This window comes from Hordeum vulgare, chromosome 5H, assembly GCF_904849725.1.
Source record: "Hordeum vulgare subsp. vulgare chromosome 5H, MorexV3_pseudomolecules_assembly, whole genome shotgun sequence".
Classification (NCBI taxonomy): Eukaryota; Viridiplantae; Streptophyta; class Magnoliopsida; order Poales; family Poaceae; genus Hordeum; species Hordeum vulgare.
In genome coordinates this window covers 548,704,713-548,722,795 of record NC_058522.1, presented here as the reverse complement: position 1 = coordinate 548,722,795, position 18,083 = coordinate 548,704,713, and the positions used below count along the sequence as shown (strand labels likewise).

Below are 18,083 nucleotides of genomic sequence, written 5' to 3'. Positions count from 1 at the left end.
CCGGTCCCACAGCAGGAGGAAAAGAATGAGAAGCGAAGGGACGTGGGCTCGGCCCATGCAGACCGCTTCGGTCCATTAGAAAAACTTACGTCCACCCGGCCCATTTGGGGCCCAGGGGAGCGGCGCACGAGCCGAGCAACAACCCTAGCTAAAACCCCCTCGCCCCTCTCCGCCGCGCCTCCGCTTCGCTTTGCTCTCCGTAATCCCCATCCGTCTCCCTCTCCTCCCCCCTCGTCGAAACCCTAGGATCCGGCGCGCCATGGCAGACGGCGCGGACGGCCTGGCCGAGAGGCTCGCGGGGGCGGAGATCGCCGCGGACGGCGGCGGCGGCGAGGAGGAGCCGAAGCTCTCGAAGAAGTGCGCCTCCTTCCTCGCTTCTTCTTATCTTCTTCCGTCTCGCGCGCGTCGCCGTCTGCACTTGCTAGTCTGTTATGCTCCGGCTTGATCGTTGGCTGTTGTTGGCTTGCAGCGCCCAGAAGAAAGAGGAGAAGAGGAAGAAGCAGGAGGAGCAGCGCCGGCTCAAGGAGGAAGAGAAGAAGAACAAGGTGCGATGCTGACCATTTCTTCTGCTGTACCACTTTCCTGATGCAGATAATATTGATGCAGTTCTGCAGCTGGGGTCAGAGAGAGAGAGAGAGAGAGAGAGAGAGAGAGAGCTCCCTTCTCTCTATCTTGTTGCTGAAACACTAATATCTCCGTGTGTCTTTCAATTGTTGTAGGCGGCGGCTGCTGCGGCTTCGGCCGGTGGAGCGCCCCAGCAGGCGGCTGCGGCCGATGACGAGGACATGGATCCTACTGTATGTCATATTGCCACCGTGTTCTTGCTGATGTGTTGTTATTAGCTTATTTACGTTCTTTCCCTGTTAGGAAATTTCTAACCAATTTGTTTCTTGCTGCAGCAATATTACGAGAACAGGCTCAAGACCCTTGACACACTCAAGGCTGCTGGTGCTAACCCCTATCCGCATAAGTTCCTAGCTAGCATCTCCGTCCCTGGATACATTGAGAAATACAAGGGCCTTAATGAGGGGGAGAAGCTTGCTGATGTTACAGAGTGTCTAGCAGGTATATTTTTTTTCCATTTCCAGGAGAGTAATGTGTGATTCAAGATGCATACAGGTTTTTGATTTATCGCTTTATTTTCAAAGGGAGGATCATGAACAAGAGAACATCATCTTCTAAGCTCTTATTTTATGATCTTTATGGTGATGGCGTGAAGGTTCAAGTAATGGCTGATGCCAGGTAAACTTTCTAGACCAATATGGTCTCTGTTTGGAGGGCTTAGTCACTTTTCAGCTTGTCTATTATACTGGCAGTACTGCTCTCATGAAATGTATTGACTTACATTCTCACATTTTTATCTGTCAATAGGACCTCGGAATTGGAAGATGCTGAATTCTCTAGTTTCCATTCTGGTGTGAAGCGAGGTGATATTGTTGGTATATGTGGAATTCCAGGTATGTTAGCTTGTCTTCCAACTTAATTGTTGATTACAGCCACATCCAAATTCTATCTTTGAAAGCAACATACCAGTTCCTGGCTTTTGAGTTTTCATGGTTGCTACTTAATTAGCTACTTCAACACATTGTTGCATCTCCAGTTCAGTCAATTGTGTTGCATTCTGGTTTTTACTGGGTTGGACAAATCTTTTTCCAACAGTCGGAGTGGTTTTAATTTATTTTTCTGTATAAAATAGTAATAAGAGCTTATATTATTTATGGTTGATTTTGGGCCTGGTATTATAGTTTTTTTTGTTGTAAATCGTATATAGCTGGTTGTACCATTGTTGAACTTCTTCTGTAACAAAAGTATGCATGTAGGTTGTTTCTTTTTGCTGTTTAAGTGTGTCTGATGACTTTGAATTCTCACTTGTTAATCATCAGGAAAAAGCAATAGAGGGGAGCTAAGTGTATTCCCACGGAAATTTGTTGTGCTCTCTCCTTGTCTTCACATGATGCCCCGGCAGGTGCAAATTGTTAATTCAGCCCATGCATTACTTTTTCAGTCTGCAGTGTTTCCTCCGATTTCTTGAAGTCTTGGGCTGTTAGCTTAATTACATAAGTATATATATTTTACAGAAGAATGAAGCAAGTGCGGTACATACACCATGGATCCCAGGAATGTGTAGGAATATCGAGAAGTATGTTTTGAGGGACCAGGTTTGTTCTCATTCGAACTCTGTTACTTTTCTCTCACTAAATTCTTTCTGCAATGTGGAGTAGCGGTCAAGAAGTAGTAACTGTTAGGAATATTGTGTAGGGTAGTATTGGTTTATTTTCTTTATTATTATGTACATGTAGGGAACTTGGCTTTTTGGGCCATGGAATGGATTAAGATCCATTTCTAACTTGGTGGCTTTCGTCTCCCCACTCCAGACCCTGGGAAGCCCACAACCAATCTTCACCATAGATTAAGGCCCATTCCCCATAGTAACATTGTCTTCTGTAGCATTTTTTAGTATATTTAGTCTTCTTTGTTGGTTTACCTCCTTTGCACAGTCTGTAATCAATTTTAGCACATTTTTCCACTTCACTTTCACATGTAACATAATCTGAAGCAGTAAAATGGTTGCCATTGAGGACCTAAATATATAAAAATCACTAGACTGGCTTTGAAGATTTTATGAATACCCTCAGGCATGTCATATATGCTAAGGAATGGATCTGACGTCCGCTTTCTTTTTGATATATCTTGTCCATTTGTTCACATTGTTGTGGGTGTGGATGGATAGTACAATGCCAGTTTCTTTACCAAGTTAATTTTTTGAGTCGCTCCTGGTATTTCTAATTTGCATGACTGAGTCATCGTGTTAATGCATGCGACTTTCAGTTATCTCTGTTTCAACGGGCTGTGAATTCTGAATAATCCAGCATGCCACCTTTGGGCACATGTTCAAATGTTGATCATTACCACTAGCGGTGCTTTGATTCTTGACCTGCTTGTTTTGTTAAATCAGGAAACTCGTTATCGTCAACGATACCTTGATCTTATGGTAAACCATGAAGTGAGACATATCTTCAAGACCCGATCAAAAATTGTCTCGTTTATTCGAAGGTTTCTTGATGGCCTTGATTTCTTGGAGGTATGATTCTTCAAATATATTTTCTTGTACTTCTGTTAATCCCTCGGATATTGAACTATCTACATGTCTCTAGGTGGAGACTCCAATGATGAACATGATTGCTGGTGGAGCCGCTGCAAGGCCTTTTGTCACACACCATAATGATCTAAACATGAAGCTTTATATGCGTATTGCACCTGAGCTTTATCTGAAGGAATTGGTTGTTGGTGGATTGGACCGTGTCTATGAAATTGGGAAGCAGTTCAGGAATGAAGGGATTGATTTAACACACAATCCTGAATTCACAACAGTTGAGTTTTATATGGCTTATGCAGATTACAATGACTTGATGGAGCTTACTGAAGCCATGATATCTGGTGAGAAACTATTTCATCCATATTTCCTTTCTCCTTTGTAACTTGTTCCTTTTACTTTTTTATTTTACGACAATGTAACAATTTTTATTTTGATGTTCACAGGTATGGTTAAGGAGCTGACAGGTGGGTATAAGATCAAATATCATGCCAATGGAGTTGATAATCCACCGATAGAGATTGATTTCACACCTCCCTTTAGGTAATATAAGTAGCATTAGTTAAGGTGTATTTGGTTAGTACTGTCATTTAAATTGCTCCAGATGTGCTTTTTAACTGACCACCCAATTTATTGCTTTAATTGCAGAAGGATAGACATGATCGAAGGATTGGAAGCTATGGCCAAACTGGAGATACCGAAAGATATTTCCAGTGATGAAACAAACAAGTATCTGATAGATGCATGTGCTAAGTATGATGTTAAATGTCCACCTCCCCAGACAACAACACGGTTGCTTGACAAGGTTTACTTTTGCTTGTGGACACTCCATCTGATGCTGTGTCTTCATTTTGTTGTTGGGTAGTTTTGGCATGTTTTGGATTATACGACAAGTATTTGATGAAGAAAGTTGCATTCCCGTAGAACCTCTTATTTTGCATTATATTTAACGACGTGCTAGTATTATGGAAACTAAAGTCACAATCTCAGTGATATTATTTGTTTATAATGATCTAAATTACTGTTAGGTTTGTGCCTTTCTGCTCAAGTTTCTTGATAATTTGTTAGCTAATTTAGAAAGGCATGTTCTTTTAACAGCTAGTGGGCCATTTCTTGGAGGAGACATGTGTGAACCCAACATTTATTATCAACCACCCAGAGATAATGAGTCCATTGGCAAAGTGGCATAGGTCCCGACCTGGTTTGACAGAAAGGTTTGAGCTCTTTGTTAACAAACATGAGGTATGCACTATTCTTCATATAGGGCCTTCGATACCTGATCTCATTTATGGTTGTCTTACACGGTGAGCTACAAATGTCTTTAGGTGTGCAATGCCTACACAGAGTTGAACGATCCTGTCGTGCAAAGGCAACGGTTTGAGGAACAACTGAAGGTAACTTTTTTAATGCACCCAAGAAATAAATATAACCTTGTTAATTGTGATTCTTGCTGTAACCAGGCCACTCTGTATGTTTTGAACTTGGCAAACACCTAAGTACCTTGTATATTTTCATGTTGATAATTAGACTATGTATGTTTAGGAACTTGAATGTCGTGCATTGGAATTATGGGATACTATGGAGCCTGCATTACTCTAATTTCACTAGTTAAATAACTTCTTGTCTTTATTGTGTTCCAGGATCGTCAATCTGGTGATGATGAAGCTATGGCTTTGGATGAAACATTCTGCACTGCCCTCGAGTATGGACTGCCACCAACAGGTGGTTGGGGTTTGGGAATTGATCGCCTTACAATGATGCTGACAGATTCCCAGAACATCAAGGTTGGGCTCTTTCCATCATTTGTGTTCATGCATGCAGTGCAACACTTTTGACTTGCATCGCCCATCTTTGGATATGCGGAACTCATCTTTGTGATGCATTTTCAGGAAGTTCTCCTGTTCCCGGCCATGAAGCCCCAAGAGTAGCTGTTTGCAAAGATGAAACCCATCAGCTGGTATGTGAGCGCACTTCTTTATCTAGTAACTTCTGTGTGCAACATACAAATGCAAACCCTCTGGGCGTTGCACAAACCCTCTGTGGATAATGGGAAATTGAACTTTTGGTTTATCTCAGGTCTTGTATGACCGAGTCTTGTGGATCATTAGATGTCTTGGGTGTTAACAAAACTAGAGAGAAATAGTGCTCTGATCTCTTGTCGCGACTGAAAATGCAGTAGTACCAGTATACATTTTGGCCTGTTATTACTGTAGCAATGTATCAGTTTGTTGACCTAACTTGCTATGTCTATGCTACTTCTGCAGAAGGTACTTGACAATACAGGGAGTTTTAATTGCACTGGACAGAACATGTGTAGCAGCACTGGAGGTACAAGTCAGCTACTTGTGCGATCGAAGGGTTGTTGAAATTTTGAGCTCTGGATAGGACGAACAGTGAGGCATATGAAGGGAACATTCATCGGAGGAGCCCAAGTGTGCTGCATGTTTGTTTGTTTTTCTGTTTGAAAATTGAAAAAGCAAAATTAGGACTTGGTATTGTTATACACTTCCTCAGATCTCGTCGTAACAGTAACAGTTGCATTGCTTTCTTATTGTATGGAGATGGACAACACCAGATGTAGAGCTGCTGCCTCTTCCTCTTATGCTTGTAGCCAGGGTATTTGTTTTTGAAAATCGGGTTTGCATTTACAATACTGCTTAGAGGACCCTAACAAATAGTAAAATTACAAACATAGATTACAACAGAACGCTGCTGTGTGCAAGTCATCTCGTTGGAGATTCTGTGGGCATGGCTCCAAGCCACCAATAGACATACCGAAAGCAATTTTCTTTATTCTGTTTATTCAATCAAATCAAATCAGCCTATCAACATGTCCACTGCAGTCACATGTGTGGCTTCGTGTGTGAATTTACCAGGAAGCGAAGACCACATGCCTTCGCTATATATATAAAAGATGAGGCAAACTAGGAAGGAGATCCTCTAACATTCTAACAGAAGTCAGAGAGAGACCATGCACGCACGAACATCTTGTTATAGTGCTTGATTTACTCTCTGGCTTTCCTCCGCTGTTGTACACAGATAACCATTGTAGCTTTCCAGTCAGAGGAGCCGGCTCTGTGTAGGTAGAGGATGCTGCACGGTGATACCCTTTTTAAGGATGAGGCACCTCGGTCTTGTAAAATGTCCCTAAAGTGACTCCCGCACCGCTGCTCCCGATGCCTCGCGTTCCCTCATGTTCGTTCTCATCATTCTTTGGGTTTTCTTCTTTTGCCTTTTCCATGCTAGGCGTATGTGATGCTTCTCCAATGTGTATGTGATGCCAGCTCAAGTTTGATTGGCATATATCAGGGAGTGCCAGCCAAATCATTATTCGCACAGGTGAGGTTTGGTGGAGAATTCATCTCGGCATGAGATGAATGCATGCCGACTTGCCAAGAGTCACAGAGTAGTGGTGCTGGTACTTATGTTTGGGGAGCATTGCTACTCACTTGTTGTCCGGTCATATTTGATCTCTATAGTCGAAACATCCAAATTTTGTCCTCAAAATAACACACATCGCGTCTCTCGAACAGTGGCAATAGATTCCACAATTAGCAACCATCAGCACAAAAGATCAAGACAAACATAAACATGTCACATCTTTTTTCATGTAATTAAGGCTGTGACAGATGTGTCCAGCTTCCGTACTGTAAACAGACCCAGCTCCTTGTAAACTGGCTAGATGGTGCTAATCCACGCACATGACGACCAGCAAGGGTAGTCAGCATGAGCACACACAAGTTCATGGATAATGGGCCATCTTTGCTTGGTTTGGAGAATGGAGAGATCAAGAAAGTCAGCACGATGACATACCAGCCGATCAAAGAAAATATATATACAAAGTGTTCGATGGCACCATGGCATAGCTTCGTGGTAGATACTGGCGGAGTTACACCTAAAACTAAGATAGCTTAAGTGATGCCCTCTAGTGGTGACAGATCACATAAGATGAGGAATTGAAAAGGCTATAGCCTCAATTACCTTAGGCCCGTCTCCGTGGTGACAGAGCACACAAGATGCGGCCTCTTTCCATGCACGAATGATAAGCACATTAAGAAGTTTAGCAACTAAGACCCCTAAAACATAGATGCTTAATTTATCTAGCTAAGCTTCCTTAATTTAATCATTTAGCAATTAAATTCTTTCATGCATTGGTGATATTTTTTCATTTAAACATTTTGCCTAGCTTCATAAGTTTGACATTTTTTTCTTTTTGAAGACCATCAAACTCATCTATCTTCTCTTAATTATTTTGTCATATCAAATGTTTTTACCTACATCTTCCGCAAAAAAAGAAAATTGTTTTTACCTACATGACATCCTTAACATATATACACAATGGAGGGCAGGGTCTCACGGCTCCAAGGCCGTTGATCCGTATTCGTACACTTGACGTACACGTGCCAGCACAACACACTGTGCTAGCTCGTGCGGACCGCCAACCCCACTCACTGATGGGCTCTCGCAGTCGCTAGCTAGGATGAAGCGACTCAGTTCCGTCCCTTGTCTCTCAAGTGACTCACCGCGCCGCGTCGCCTCTCCCGATCCCTCACGTTCCCTCGTGTTCTCAGATTTTCTATTTGAATCTTTTCCGTGGTAATGCATATGTGGGTAAGCTGGTGCTCTTTTCCTCTCGTCTCTCGAAATGGTAAGCTGGCGCCCTAAAACATGCATGCTGAAGTCAAAGTACTCCTACCTTAGCCTAGCCGGAAGGGCATCATCCTTTTGTTCAGCAAAACATGGAGGACTTTGCGCTTTTAGCTTTTTGATCGGTTGTAGTACGTGACAAGAATTATGTGCAACGGTGCAAGAGGCTAACCTAAGGCCGCCACTGTGCTGAGAGACCAAGCGTTGTGAATGTGAAGGTCTCTTGCACCGCACAACTCTTGGATATATATGTGTAGCTAGGTTTCCTAGCTAGCGTTCTGTTACGTGCGGTAATATGGAAAGGATGGAACATGTTTAATGCATCTGTACCGTCTTATAGTTGTGGTGGTTTGTTTTAGGGTCGATTACTTGAGTGCGTTCGCTAGACACGATCTCTTACGACATATAGCAGATCGAGCACCGGTAGCTAGGTGTGGTCCGGCAGGGCAGTGAAGACGTACGTGGGCATGCACGCGCCCGAGATAGCCAGAGCTGTAGTACGTGCGCGCGACCGACGTGAACGTCTACGGTAGTACGTACTGTACATGTAACTGTATGTGAGCACGTACGTATGTACGCGCGGGACTGGCTCCGTGCGTGCCTGTACGCAGTGGCTTCGAGACCATGCCCATGCAATTCGTGGCGGTGTATACATCACCATCGCGGTACTACATGTTGATGGAATCAGTCTATATATTGAGAGGAGCTCGTGTAAAGGCACAAGCGAATTGTCTTGACGAATACTCCAACGCTTCTATCGTTGATCCAGCCTGGCCACGTATCATATTTTGTCCATTTATGTTGGTGTCACCAAGACAAACGTATTGTATCCGTCATAGCTCAAGTATGGGACTGTCTGACTTCTACGCTAAGAACGACACTCGTTCGGAAGCGTGTAGATGATGTATCTGTAGACACTAGTAAGTCGGGTTCTTTGGGATCAAAGGGCTCTGCTCTTTTGAAACCTGTGTGGTTCTAACAGAGGTTGTCGATGTCGGAGTATCCCTCTTAAAAGTGTACAAGTGTAAAATTTCACCTCTGTGATCCGGAAGTTTGAGGTCATGTGTGATACCAACAATTTTATGGTGCATTTTCGTTACTTTCAGTTATGTTGTTCCTTGAGCTATTTTTGACGAAATTGGCTCCATCTATTACCACGTTACTTATCCTGCTTCGGATACAGTTATCACGTTGTTGTTGTATTCATATTCTTACATTCTTCTCTTGTTTAGTACTCCCTCCGTAAATTAATATAAGAGCATTTAGAACACTACTTTAGTAATCTAAATGCTCTTATATTGCTTTACAGAGGGAGTAGTGAAGTATCTGCTTGCTGAGTATGATTTATCGTACTCATCCTTGCTTTCTCTGTTTTTTTTTTTCAAATGCAGTCGCTGATTATCGTAAGCATGTCCGGATTACATTGTCATCCAGGAATATTCCTGACCAGCGGGTGGGAAGTGAATAGAGAAGTATTTGTTCAGCTATTTGTAAATGTAAAGATTTGCAAAGTAAATATATATGCTTGTATGATCACTGCTGGTGTATGCCTGCGTAATCACATCTTACGTGACTATAAGCCTCCTAATCTATAGGTGCGCGGTGGCTGTCTCGCCAAGGCCCGATCTCGGGGCATGACAAGTATCATGTTATGTGCAATAATAGGATACATGGATAATATGTTTAACGTGTCTGTATCTTTAATTTGGTTTATTTTACGGTATATTACTTAAGCATTCCATGGCTGCATTCACTAGCTATTCTCGCTTGAGGAGCAGAGCACTGCTTTGCTGTTAGTATAATCGTTAAAAGCTAAAGTTCTGTAGCTTGAAGGAGAGTCTCATGTAACTAAGTCTAAATTTCATGTCATAAGAACTATGTCTGGTTTTAGGTGTCGTGTTTTACTGGAATCGAGGAACCGCCACAACATTTGATGCTTTTCGACGACGATTCCATAGATGAAGAAATATGCGACTTTTAAGTATTTTCGGTGTAATTTCTGTTAGTTTTGCCTGCCTGGATCTGTTTCAACAGGTGGGAAGAGAAGTCCGCCGCCGCCGCCGGCCTCTGCCGACGGCAGCGAAGGGGGAGGGGAAGGGAGGCGACCCGAGGTGAGCAGACGGGGTGGCGGGTCGCGACAGGAGCGGGGGGGGGGGGGGGGGGGGGTAGGCAAAAAATAGTTTGACAAATACTCGCCAGCTGCGAGACGTCTGGCTATCCATATCACATTTTGTGTTCAATTTGGTTTTTCTCTTGTCGATTCTAGTATCGAAGAATAACAAGTTGTCGGGTAAATTCACGGATTTCCTTCAAAATGACGCATCGTTAAGTTTTCTTGACCTTTCTCACAACATACTCTCGTAGTTTGCCAACATGAGTAGATGAGAAAATGTCAAGTCTAGAAGTATCCATACCTTTCAATTCAAACATTCGCGCGCGGTTTGACGAATCACGTTGGAGTTGGCCTTAATAGATGGAACGTTGGAGTAGCTCGCCCAAAAACGGTAAGAAAGCAAACGGCAACAAGATGATTTCCTTTTTACGTGAGCAACAAGATGAAATTGGACAGTAAATAACGTTTCAGGCGAGGCGTCGGTTCAAAAATAAATAAAATGGTTTCAGGCTAGGCGCGCAAGGCGAGTCGTCGGATCCCGTCGCGAGTTTCGATAGCAGCCGTTTGATAACTGAAGAAATGAATACCCTTGTCTGAACTCTGAAGAATGAGACACCCAGCGTAGCCGTCTTCTTCTCCCTGTTTTCCTCTTCTTCCTTTTTAAGACTTCTTCGCATGTTCAAATTTGGCAATCCTGGACTCGAAAGTAGATAAATTTAAAGTTTAGAAAAAAGTATATCAGTTCTAGCTTTCTTAGATCAAATATTTCAGTTGAAAGCTGCGTTCCCGATCGATTTTCATCCGAATCTGGTTGATAGCTGAGACTAATTCCTGTCCTTGGAGTAGCAGCTTCCTGTTTCGGAAGTGATGTGACACCATCTGTCGACGGAGGTCGCCGATATTGACCACTTGTGTGTCGAGTTCCGTCTGCAGACTGCAGACTGCAGAGTCGACATCACCAGAGACTCGTGGCTCCGCGAACGCATCTCGAGTCAGTTGAATTCCATAGCTCTATCTACCACTCCATCCGTTTACAGTAGAGAAGATGAAGATGAAGATGAAATGGCCTGTCAAGAAGACCGATACTATCCAGTTTCATCATATCCACAAAGTCACCGCAGCTGCCATGATCTTGCTCCTGCTCGCCTCCAAACTACCATCGGCCACCTCCGCCGATGCAAAGGGCCGATCAACCTGGGGTTGCGTTGCAGGAGAAAGGGAGGCGCTCCTTTCCTTCAAGGAAAGCCTCATGGACCCTGCTGGCCGTCTCTCCTCATGGCGAGGCCGAGACTGCTGCCGATGGGAGGGGGTCCGGTGCAACGGCAGTACCGGACATGTCGTCAAACTCGATCTCCGCAACACCGCCAAAGATCTTTGGAGTGCTGACTGGATGCTATCGGGCGGTGAGATGAGCTCCTCCATCACCGGGTTGCGATATTTAAGGTACCTTGATCTGAGCTACAATGACTTCAGTGCGACAGGCATACCGATGTTCATCGGTGCTCTCGACAACTTACGGTACCTCAACCTCTCTTGTGCAAATTTTCAGAGGAGAATACCTTCACACATCGGTAATCTCACCAAGTTGCGGTATCTGGATGTTAGTGATGATACTGGTACTCTTTCAACATCCGACCTTTCATGGTTGCGCCGGCTCTTGCTTTTGAGGCATCTCGATGTGAGCGGAGTGTTTGTCAGATCAGCTAGGAATTGGATCGGCCACGCGAACATGTTGCGTAATCTTAAGGTCCTTCGGTTGTCCAGCTGTGGGCTTGACAGCACCATCTCTACTCTATCCCCTTCCAACCTCACACATCTGGAGGTGCTTGATCTGTCAGGCAATGCATTTGGCACTTCGCTCCAACACAACTGGTTCTGGGGTCTCACTAGCCTCAGGGAGCTTCAGCTCTCAGGGTGTGACTGGCAAGCAGGCCCTATTCCTGATGCTCTGGGCAACATGTCCTCCCTTGAGATCATTGATTTAGCTGCCAACTATCAACTAGTCGGGTACATCCCAGCAAACCTGGAAAAGCTGTGCAATTTGCAGGTGCTGAATTTGGACTGGGTGAATATCAACGGGGACCTGACAAAACTCATGGACAGACTACCAAAGTGTTCATGGAGTGCGTTGCGTGAGTTGCACTTGTTACGAGCGAATTTGTCTGGGAAACTGCCAAATTGGATTGGAAATCTGACCAGTCTGAGCCATCTTGACCTATACCAGAACATGCTAGTTGGCCCCGTACCTGCCGGGATTGGAGCACTTGGCAATCTGGCTTCCCTGGACTTCGGCTTGAGCATGCTCAGTGGCGTGCTATCCACAGAACATTTTGCAAGCCTGGTGAGCTTAAAATATCTTGAACTTTCACACAACTCTCTGAAATTGGACCTAAACAGCAGCTGGGTTCCACCATTTAGATTGGATAGAGGATACTTCAGATCATGTGACTTGGGTCCTCAATTCCCGAAGTGGCTAAGATGGCAAGCTGGAATAACTGACCTTGATATTTCGAACACAAGCATAAGTGATGTCTTGCCTGAATGGTTCTGGACTGTTTCTTCTCATGCTTCAAGTTTGTACTTGTCAAGGAATCAACTGAGTGGGGCTTTTCCGGCAAAGCTGGATCTAGTATCAGTTGAAGTAATGGATCTCTCTAAAAATTCCCTGTCAGGGAAGCTCCCAGCAAATCTCACAGCTCCGGTACTCAGTAAGTTGTATCTTTCCAGCAATCATATTGAAGGTACCATCCCACCATATGTGTGTCAATTGAATGGTTTGTTGGAACTGGATCTGTCCAGCAATCAACTGACAGGAGATTTTCCAAGATGCCCAGAAAATATTACATGGAGATCCATTGGTCCCGATTTCACATATTGTGTTCAATTCGGTTGTTCCTTGTCGATTCTAGACTTGAAGAATAACAAGTTGTCGGGTAAATTCCCAGATTTCCTCCAAAATTCCGCAGGGTTAAATTTTCTTGACCTTTCGCGTAACTTATTCTCTGGTAGTTTGCCAACATGGCTAGATGGAAAAACGCCAAACCTAGAGGTGTTGGATCTGCGGTCAAACATGTTTTGTGGTCACCTTCCTAAGCACTTCACAAATCTGTCCAGACTTTATTACTTGGATGTGGCACATAACAACATATCAGGAAGGATACCTTCCTCTCTTGCGAGAATGAAAGCTATGACAGGTGAATCCGAAGGAAGCAAAAATAATTACAGCGACAACAGCATAATGACCGTCACGAAAGATCAGGAGCGTGAATACACGCTTGATTTCACAAACCCGATTGTGCTGATTGACCTGTCATGTAACATTTTAACTGGACATATTCCGGAGAAACTTTCTTTTCTTAAGGGACTTCAGACGCTGAATCTCTCTGGCAACCAGCTAGATGGAACAATCGTGGATGGTATCGGCGCCTTAAGGAAATTGGAATCTCTTGACCTGTCTTACAACAGTTTGGCCGGCGAAATCCCGTCAGGTTTATCTCACCTCACATTCCTGAGCTGGCTGAACTTGTCCTACAATGGTCTATCAGGAAGAATCCCCTCGGGGAAGCAGCTACAGACACTCAACTATCCGTATATATACGTCGGCAACCATGGGCTCTGTGGGCCTCCTCTACTCAACAATTGTTCAAATGGAGCAAACCCAAGTGCCCATGGAGAACACGAATATGCATCATCATTCAGTGATGCAACGTCTTTGTTCCTTGGCATAAGCATGGGGTATGTGGTGGGCCTGTGGACAGTGTTTTGCATCCTTCTGCTCAGCAGAACTTGGAGGGCTGCGTGGTTTCGGCTTTTTGATCAGTTGTGTGACAAGAGCTATTTGCAAGTGGTCGTTATGAAGGCCGCCATGGTAAGGAACTTCAGAGACGAGGCACTGTGAAGGTTTTTTGGCACTTCACAGCCCTTTGATATATGGTAATTTATGACTTCTGAAGTGTTATGTTGTGCGTAATGTGTCTGTATCTTCAATGTGTAATCCCTTCTTAAGTATTACTCCATGGAGTAATAATATGATGAGGATCATGATAAATGCCACACATATGGCATGAAGCAATTGCGTCTTGACTTATTTTTATGGCACGTTTAGTTATCCCTTCGGTTGTGAAGGTATGACAACTTTCTGTTTGGATGATAGTTTTCTTTTGAATTTGTTTTTTTGGGCAAATTTTAGCTTAAAATCGTCGGGACGGTGTTACTTTATGCCACACGTGTGACCCTTATCATTTGGGTCTGATAAAGAGAGACCATGTTTATTGTGTTTGTATCTTCAGTGTGGTTTGTTTAATGATGGTTTCATTTTGTGAAGAAGTATGCGACTTTTAGGTACTATATCAATGTAATTTCTATTAGTTTTGCCTAAATGAATCTGTTTTTTCATGTCCGGTTTTTGCTTAAAACAAATGAAGGAACAATCATTCATCAACTTTCCCCATATCTACAGTTCTGTACGTGGAAGGAGAGTCTCATGTAACTAAGTCTAAATTTCATGTCATAAGAACTATGTCTGGTTTTATATGTCGTGTTTTATTGGAAGCGAGGAACCACCACAGCAGTTGGTGCTTTTTGACGGCGGTTCCGTGTATGAAGAAGTATGCGACTTTTATGTACTTCTGGTGTAATTTCTATTAGTTTTGCCTGCGTGAATATGTTTTTTCATGTCTGATTTTTTGCTTAAAACAAATGAAGGAACAATCATTCACCAACTTTTCCCATATCTACAGTAAACTTGCTGTGTCTATATATCTGTTCTGTCCTAGTTCTCATGTAACTAAGTTTTCCCACCTGAATATATTACCACTCAAAGAAGGTACATGTGAAGAATTACACCAACGAGACATAGAGAGGGAATGCTAGCTGACAGAAAGCTTAGCCAATGCCTAGCATAATCTCTAAGCTCCAGATTTTTAAAACGAAATATCCAAAGGGAGAAATCAGCAACAATGTTCCTCAGGGTGATTCTAGCAGGAAGATCTTCAGACCTGAATACGGTGGCATTCCTGGAGTCCCAAATTTTCCACAAGATAGTCAACGCTACAGAGGGCCAGATATTGGGGTTCAGTCCTGTAGGAGAAGCAGCTTATTGGATATCCATCAAAGAGTTTGGTGGAACGAGGCTGATGAGCTGTCAGGCTTGAATAGCATGGGAGCAGAAGCAGGAGAGGTGTGCGGCATCCTCGCACGGATCCTGACATCGTGGGCAAGCCGCGGATGGAACAATAGTCTTGTGTGCTAGGTTTGCTTTGGTGTTTAACCTATCTCGAAACAGAAACATTAATGGGCACCGATGAGGACCAAATAAAGCTATGGTGCAGGTCAAAACAATCTTCAGCAGAGATAGTATTGTAAGCGTTTCTGGCTGAAAATGGCAGTCCATGTGTGAGCAATCTCTCATCCGGCCAATCTGAGGGGCGAAAATCCTACAACAACAACAATACACACTCCAGATCTCGAGATGCAGCATTAGTAAGGCGATCCCTTAGGTTAGATAATAAGCTGGTTTGGAAAATAGTCGCCACAGAAAGCTTGTCATTTATGGAGTGTGAGAACAGGTAGGGGAAGGCTACCTTTAATGGCAAGTTGAGTAACCATTTGTCAAGCCAGAAGAACGTAGCTTGACCATTATAAGTGATCACAAAGAAGTGACTGATAAGAGTGTATATGTTTTGGTTAACCACCTTCCAGAGAAAGGATGGTCTTGCAGTGTTTGCCAGAATGTTTTCGGAGTATCTTTGTTTGTAGCAGTGCGCCTAGGGAAAATCTGGGTCCTCAAGTAGTTTCTTGTCAATTCCAGTATCGAAGAATAACAAAGTCGTCAGTTAAGTTCCCAGATTTCCTCCAAAATGCCGCAGGGTTAAAAGTTTTCTTTACCTTTCTCGCAACAAACTCTGGTAGTTTGCCCACATGGGTAGATGAGAAAATGCCAAGTCTAAATGTCGGTTCTGCCATCAATCATGTTTTGATCACCTTCCCAAACAGTACACAAATCTTTGCAGACTCCATTACTTGGATGTTGCACATAACAACAATATCAGGAGGCATGCAAAGAATGGACGTTTGGCTCCCGGGCTCCATGGAGGCCTTTTTTTGAAAATAATTCAAAATTTAAATTTTTCGGTTTTAAAAAATCTAAAAAAAATTATGCAAGTAAACAAGGATGTTATGTGTATGTGTTTAAAATTTTAGGATGAAAAATATTGAAATGCAATCTATACAAAAAAAACAAATTCATGACCTGAAAGGATGAATAATATCATGTGTTAAAAACCTTCAAATTTGTCTTCTTTGCACAGCCCTCAGTTCAACGTATTTTGCTGTTGAAATTTACACACATGTGTATTACGCCCTAATTTCTTAAAATTTTCAGATTTTTTAAAAATATAAAAAATATGAATTTTCATAAAATTTGAATTTCAAATTTAAAGGCCTCCATGCAGGCCGAGCTCCAAAAGAAATTTCCGGAGGCATGCATACCTTCCTCTCTGGCACTGGCAAGACTGAAAGCTATGACAGGCGAATCTGTTGGGATCAAAAATGATTTCAGCGTAATAAGTCTTTTTGGTCAGTTGTGTGACGAAGGGCTATGTGCAAATGGCTGTTATTAAGGCTGCCATCGGTGAGAAACTTGAGAGGCCCTGCCGGTATTGTGAAGGTTTTCATGCACTGCACATCTTTATGGGTTTACTGAAGTGTTGTTGTGTTCAGTGTAACAATATGATTGGCAGAAGGCGTTTAGTGCCGCCGTATCTTCACTTGGTTTATTTCAGAGGACGGTGAATTACTTATGCATTCCATCCATGGCAGCTGTTAGCACCAACTGTTAAAAGAGAAGTCAAGTTGTGGCGTCGCGGCCGGTTATCGTCTGTCCTGTTCGGATTCAGCAGTCAGCATAAAGCGGACCATTTGACTGGATAGCTTAAGCTACCACCGTCACCGTGGCTTAATTCCATGATAGCGTAGCGTACCTACCACTGTGGCTCCATCTCCATCGCCCACCCACTCACTCACGCCCTGCCACATACGCCCTGCCACATACACCTTCTTATCGTCTTGTCGCCAAGCTTTGGCAAGAGGGTTCGTTCGTGGCCTGGCCGGGAGCACACGCACGTATCTGTTTTGGCGCCCCACGCCAGGCGCTCGAGCACGCCAGCGCAGCCGAGCACGGACGCAGCACCGGCAGACGGTTTACAAAAGGAAAATGTTTAATTTAAACCTTGAATTTGTATTGGGCGGGCGGAATGAAACCTGAAGCCGAAATTTCGGTCGATTGCACCCTGACTACACAATCCCGGTCTAAATCGAACCCTGACATCGTGTCAATTGGGATTCGTCTGGTGGGCCGCCCCGTTTCAAAATTTGTTCAGAATTTCATATATTAAAAAAATGTTCCTGCTGCCGAAAATTGTTCAGAAATTCAGAAAATGCCCGCAATTATAATTTTTTGTTCGGAATATCAGGAAATTTTCCATGTTTAAAATGTGTTTTCAAAAATTTGACAAATGTTGTCGGTTTCAAATTTGGTTCAGAATTTCATAATTCATACATATTTAAAAAAAAATTCATGTTGCAAAAAATTATTCAGAAATTGAGAAAATGTCCGCAGATATAATTTTTTGTTTGGAATATCAGGAAATGTTCCATTTTTTAAATGTGTTTTCAAAAATTTGACAAATGTTCTCGGTTTCAAATTTTGTTCAGAATTTCATAATTCGTACATATTTAAAAAAATATTCATGTTGCAGAAAATTGTTCAGAAATTGAGAAAATGTCCGCAGTTATAATTTTTTGTTCGGAATATCAGGAAATGTTCCATTTTTCGAATATGTTCTCAAAAATACAAAATATGTTCCCGATTTCAGTTTTTTTCTTCAGAATTTCAATATTTGCACACATATTAACAAAAATGTTCCTATCGCCGAAAATTGTTCACAAGTTCAGTTAAGTTTGCACAACCGGTCCATTTGTATTTTTTTATCTTTTAAAATATATATTTTTTGTTAAAGGAAATACCTATTGGAGGCAAAGAACATCGCACATACGGGAACTCCGGAGAGCTGGCAAAGCGACCATACTCGCAAGAACTGTTAAGATTTACAATTCCTTTTCTTTAACCAAGCCAACAAGAACGCATCTCTGGGTCGTAGGAGGCCATCACCTGGCTGAAGACATGAGGAGCTAAAAAAGAAGGAAGAACGCTGGAGGCGAGCCGATCGC

At 43.0% G+C, this 18,083-nt stretch overlaps 1 protein-coding gene and 1 pseudogene across 1 annotated transcript; both read left to right on the top strand.

Moving 5' to 3' along the window:
• The first annotated feature begins 244 nt into the window (after window positions 1-244).
• On the top strand, window positions 245-5,742 carry LOC123452731 (lysine--tRNA ligase). The gene is made up of 17 exons (XM_045129441.1): window positions 245-357; window positions 470-545; window positions 720-797; window positions 900-1,065; window positions 1,149-1,242; window positions 1,372-1,457; window positions 1,884-1,966; window positions 2,079-2,159; window positions 2,957-3,082; window positions 3,156-3,438; window positions 3,541-3,637; window positions 3,743-3,899; window positions 4,193-4,336; window positions 4,420-4,488; window positions 4,735-4,878; window positions 4,984-5,051; window positions 5,359-5,742. Exons 1-16 carry the CDS (start codon window positions 260-262, stop codon window positions 5,020-5,022), a joined length of 1,821 nt encoding a protein of 606 aa, XP_044985376.1. The 5' UTR covers window positions 245-259; the 3' UTR covers window positions 5,023-5,051; window positions 5,359-5,742.
• Window positions 5,743-10,903: 5,161 nt separating this feature from the next.
• LOC123452729 lies at window positions 10,904-13,683 on the top strand (annotated as a pseudogene).
• Window positions 13,684-18,083: the final 4,400 nt, after the last annotated feature.

What these genes read in the sequence shown, in the direction of transcription:
- LOC123452731 (XM_045129441.1), top strand. Translation starts at nt 260, where the DNA reads ATGGCAGACGGCGCGGACGGCCTGGCCGAGAGGCTCGCGGGGGCGGAG. An exon ending in ATGGCCTTGATTTCTTGGAG is followed by an intron (nt 3,083 to 3,155) that starts GTATGATTCTTC and finishes ACATGTCTCTAG; the next exon opens with GTGGAGACTCCAATGATGAA. An exon ending in GGTTTGAGGAACAACTGAAG is followed by an intron (nt 4,489 to 4,734) that starts GTAACTTTTTTA and finishes ATTGTGTTCCAG; the next exon opens with GATCGTCAATCTGGTGATGA.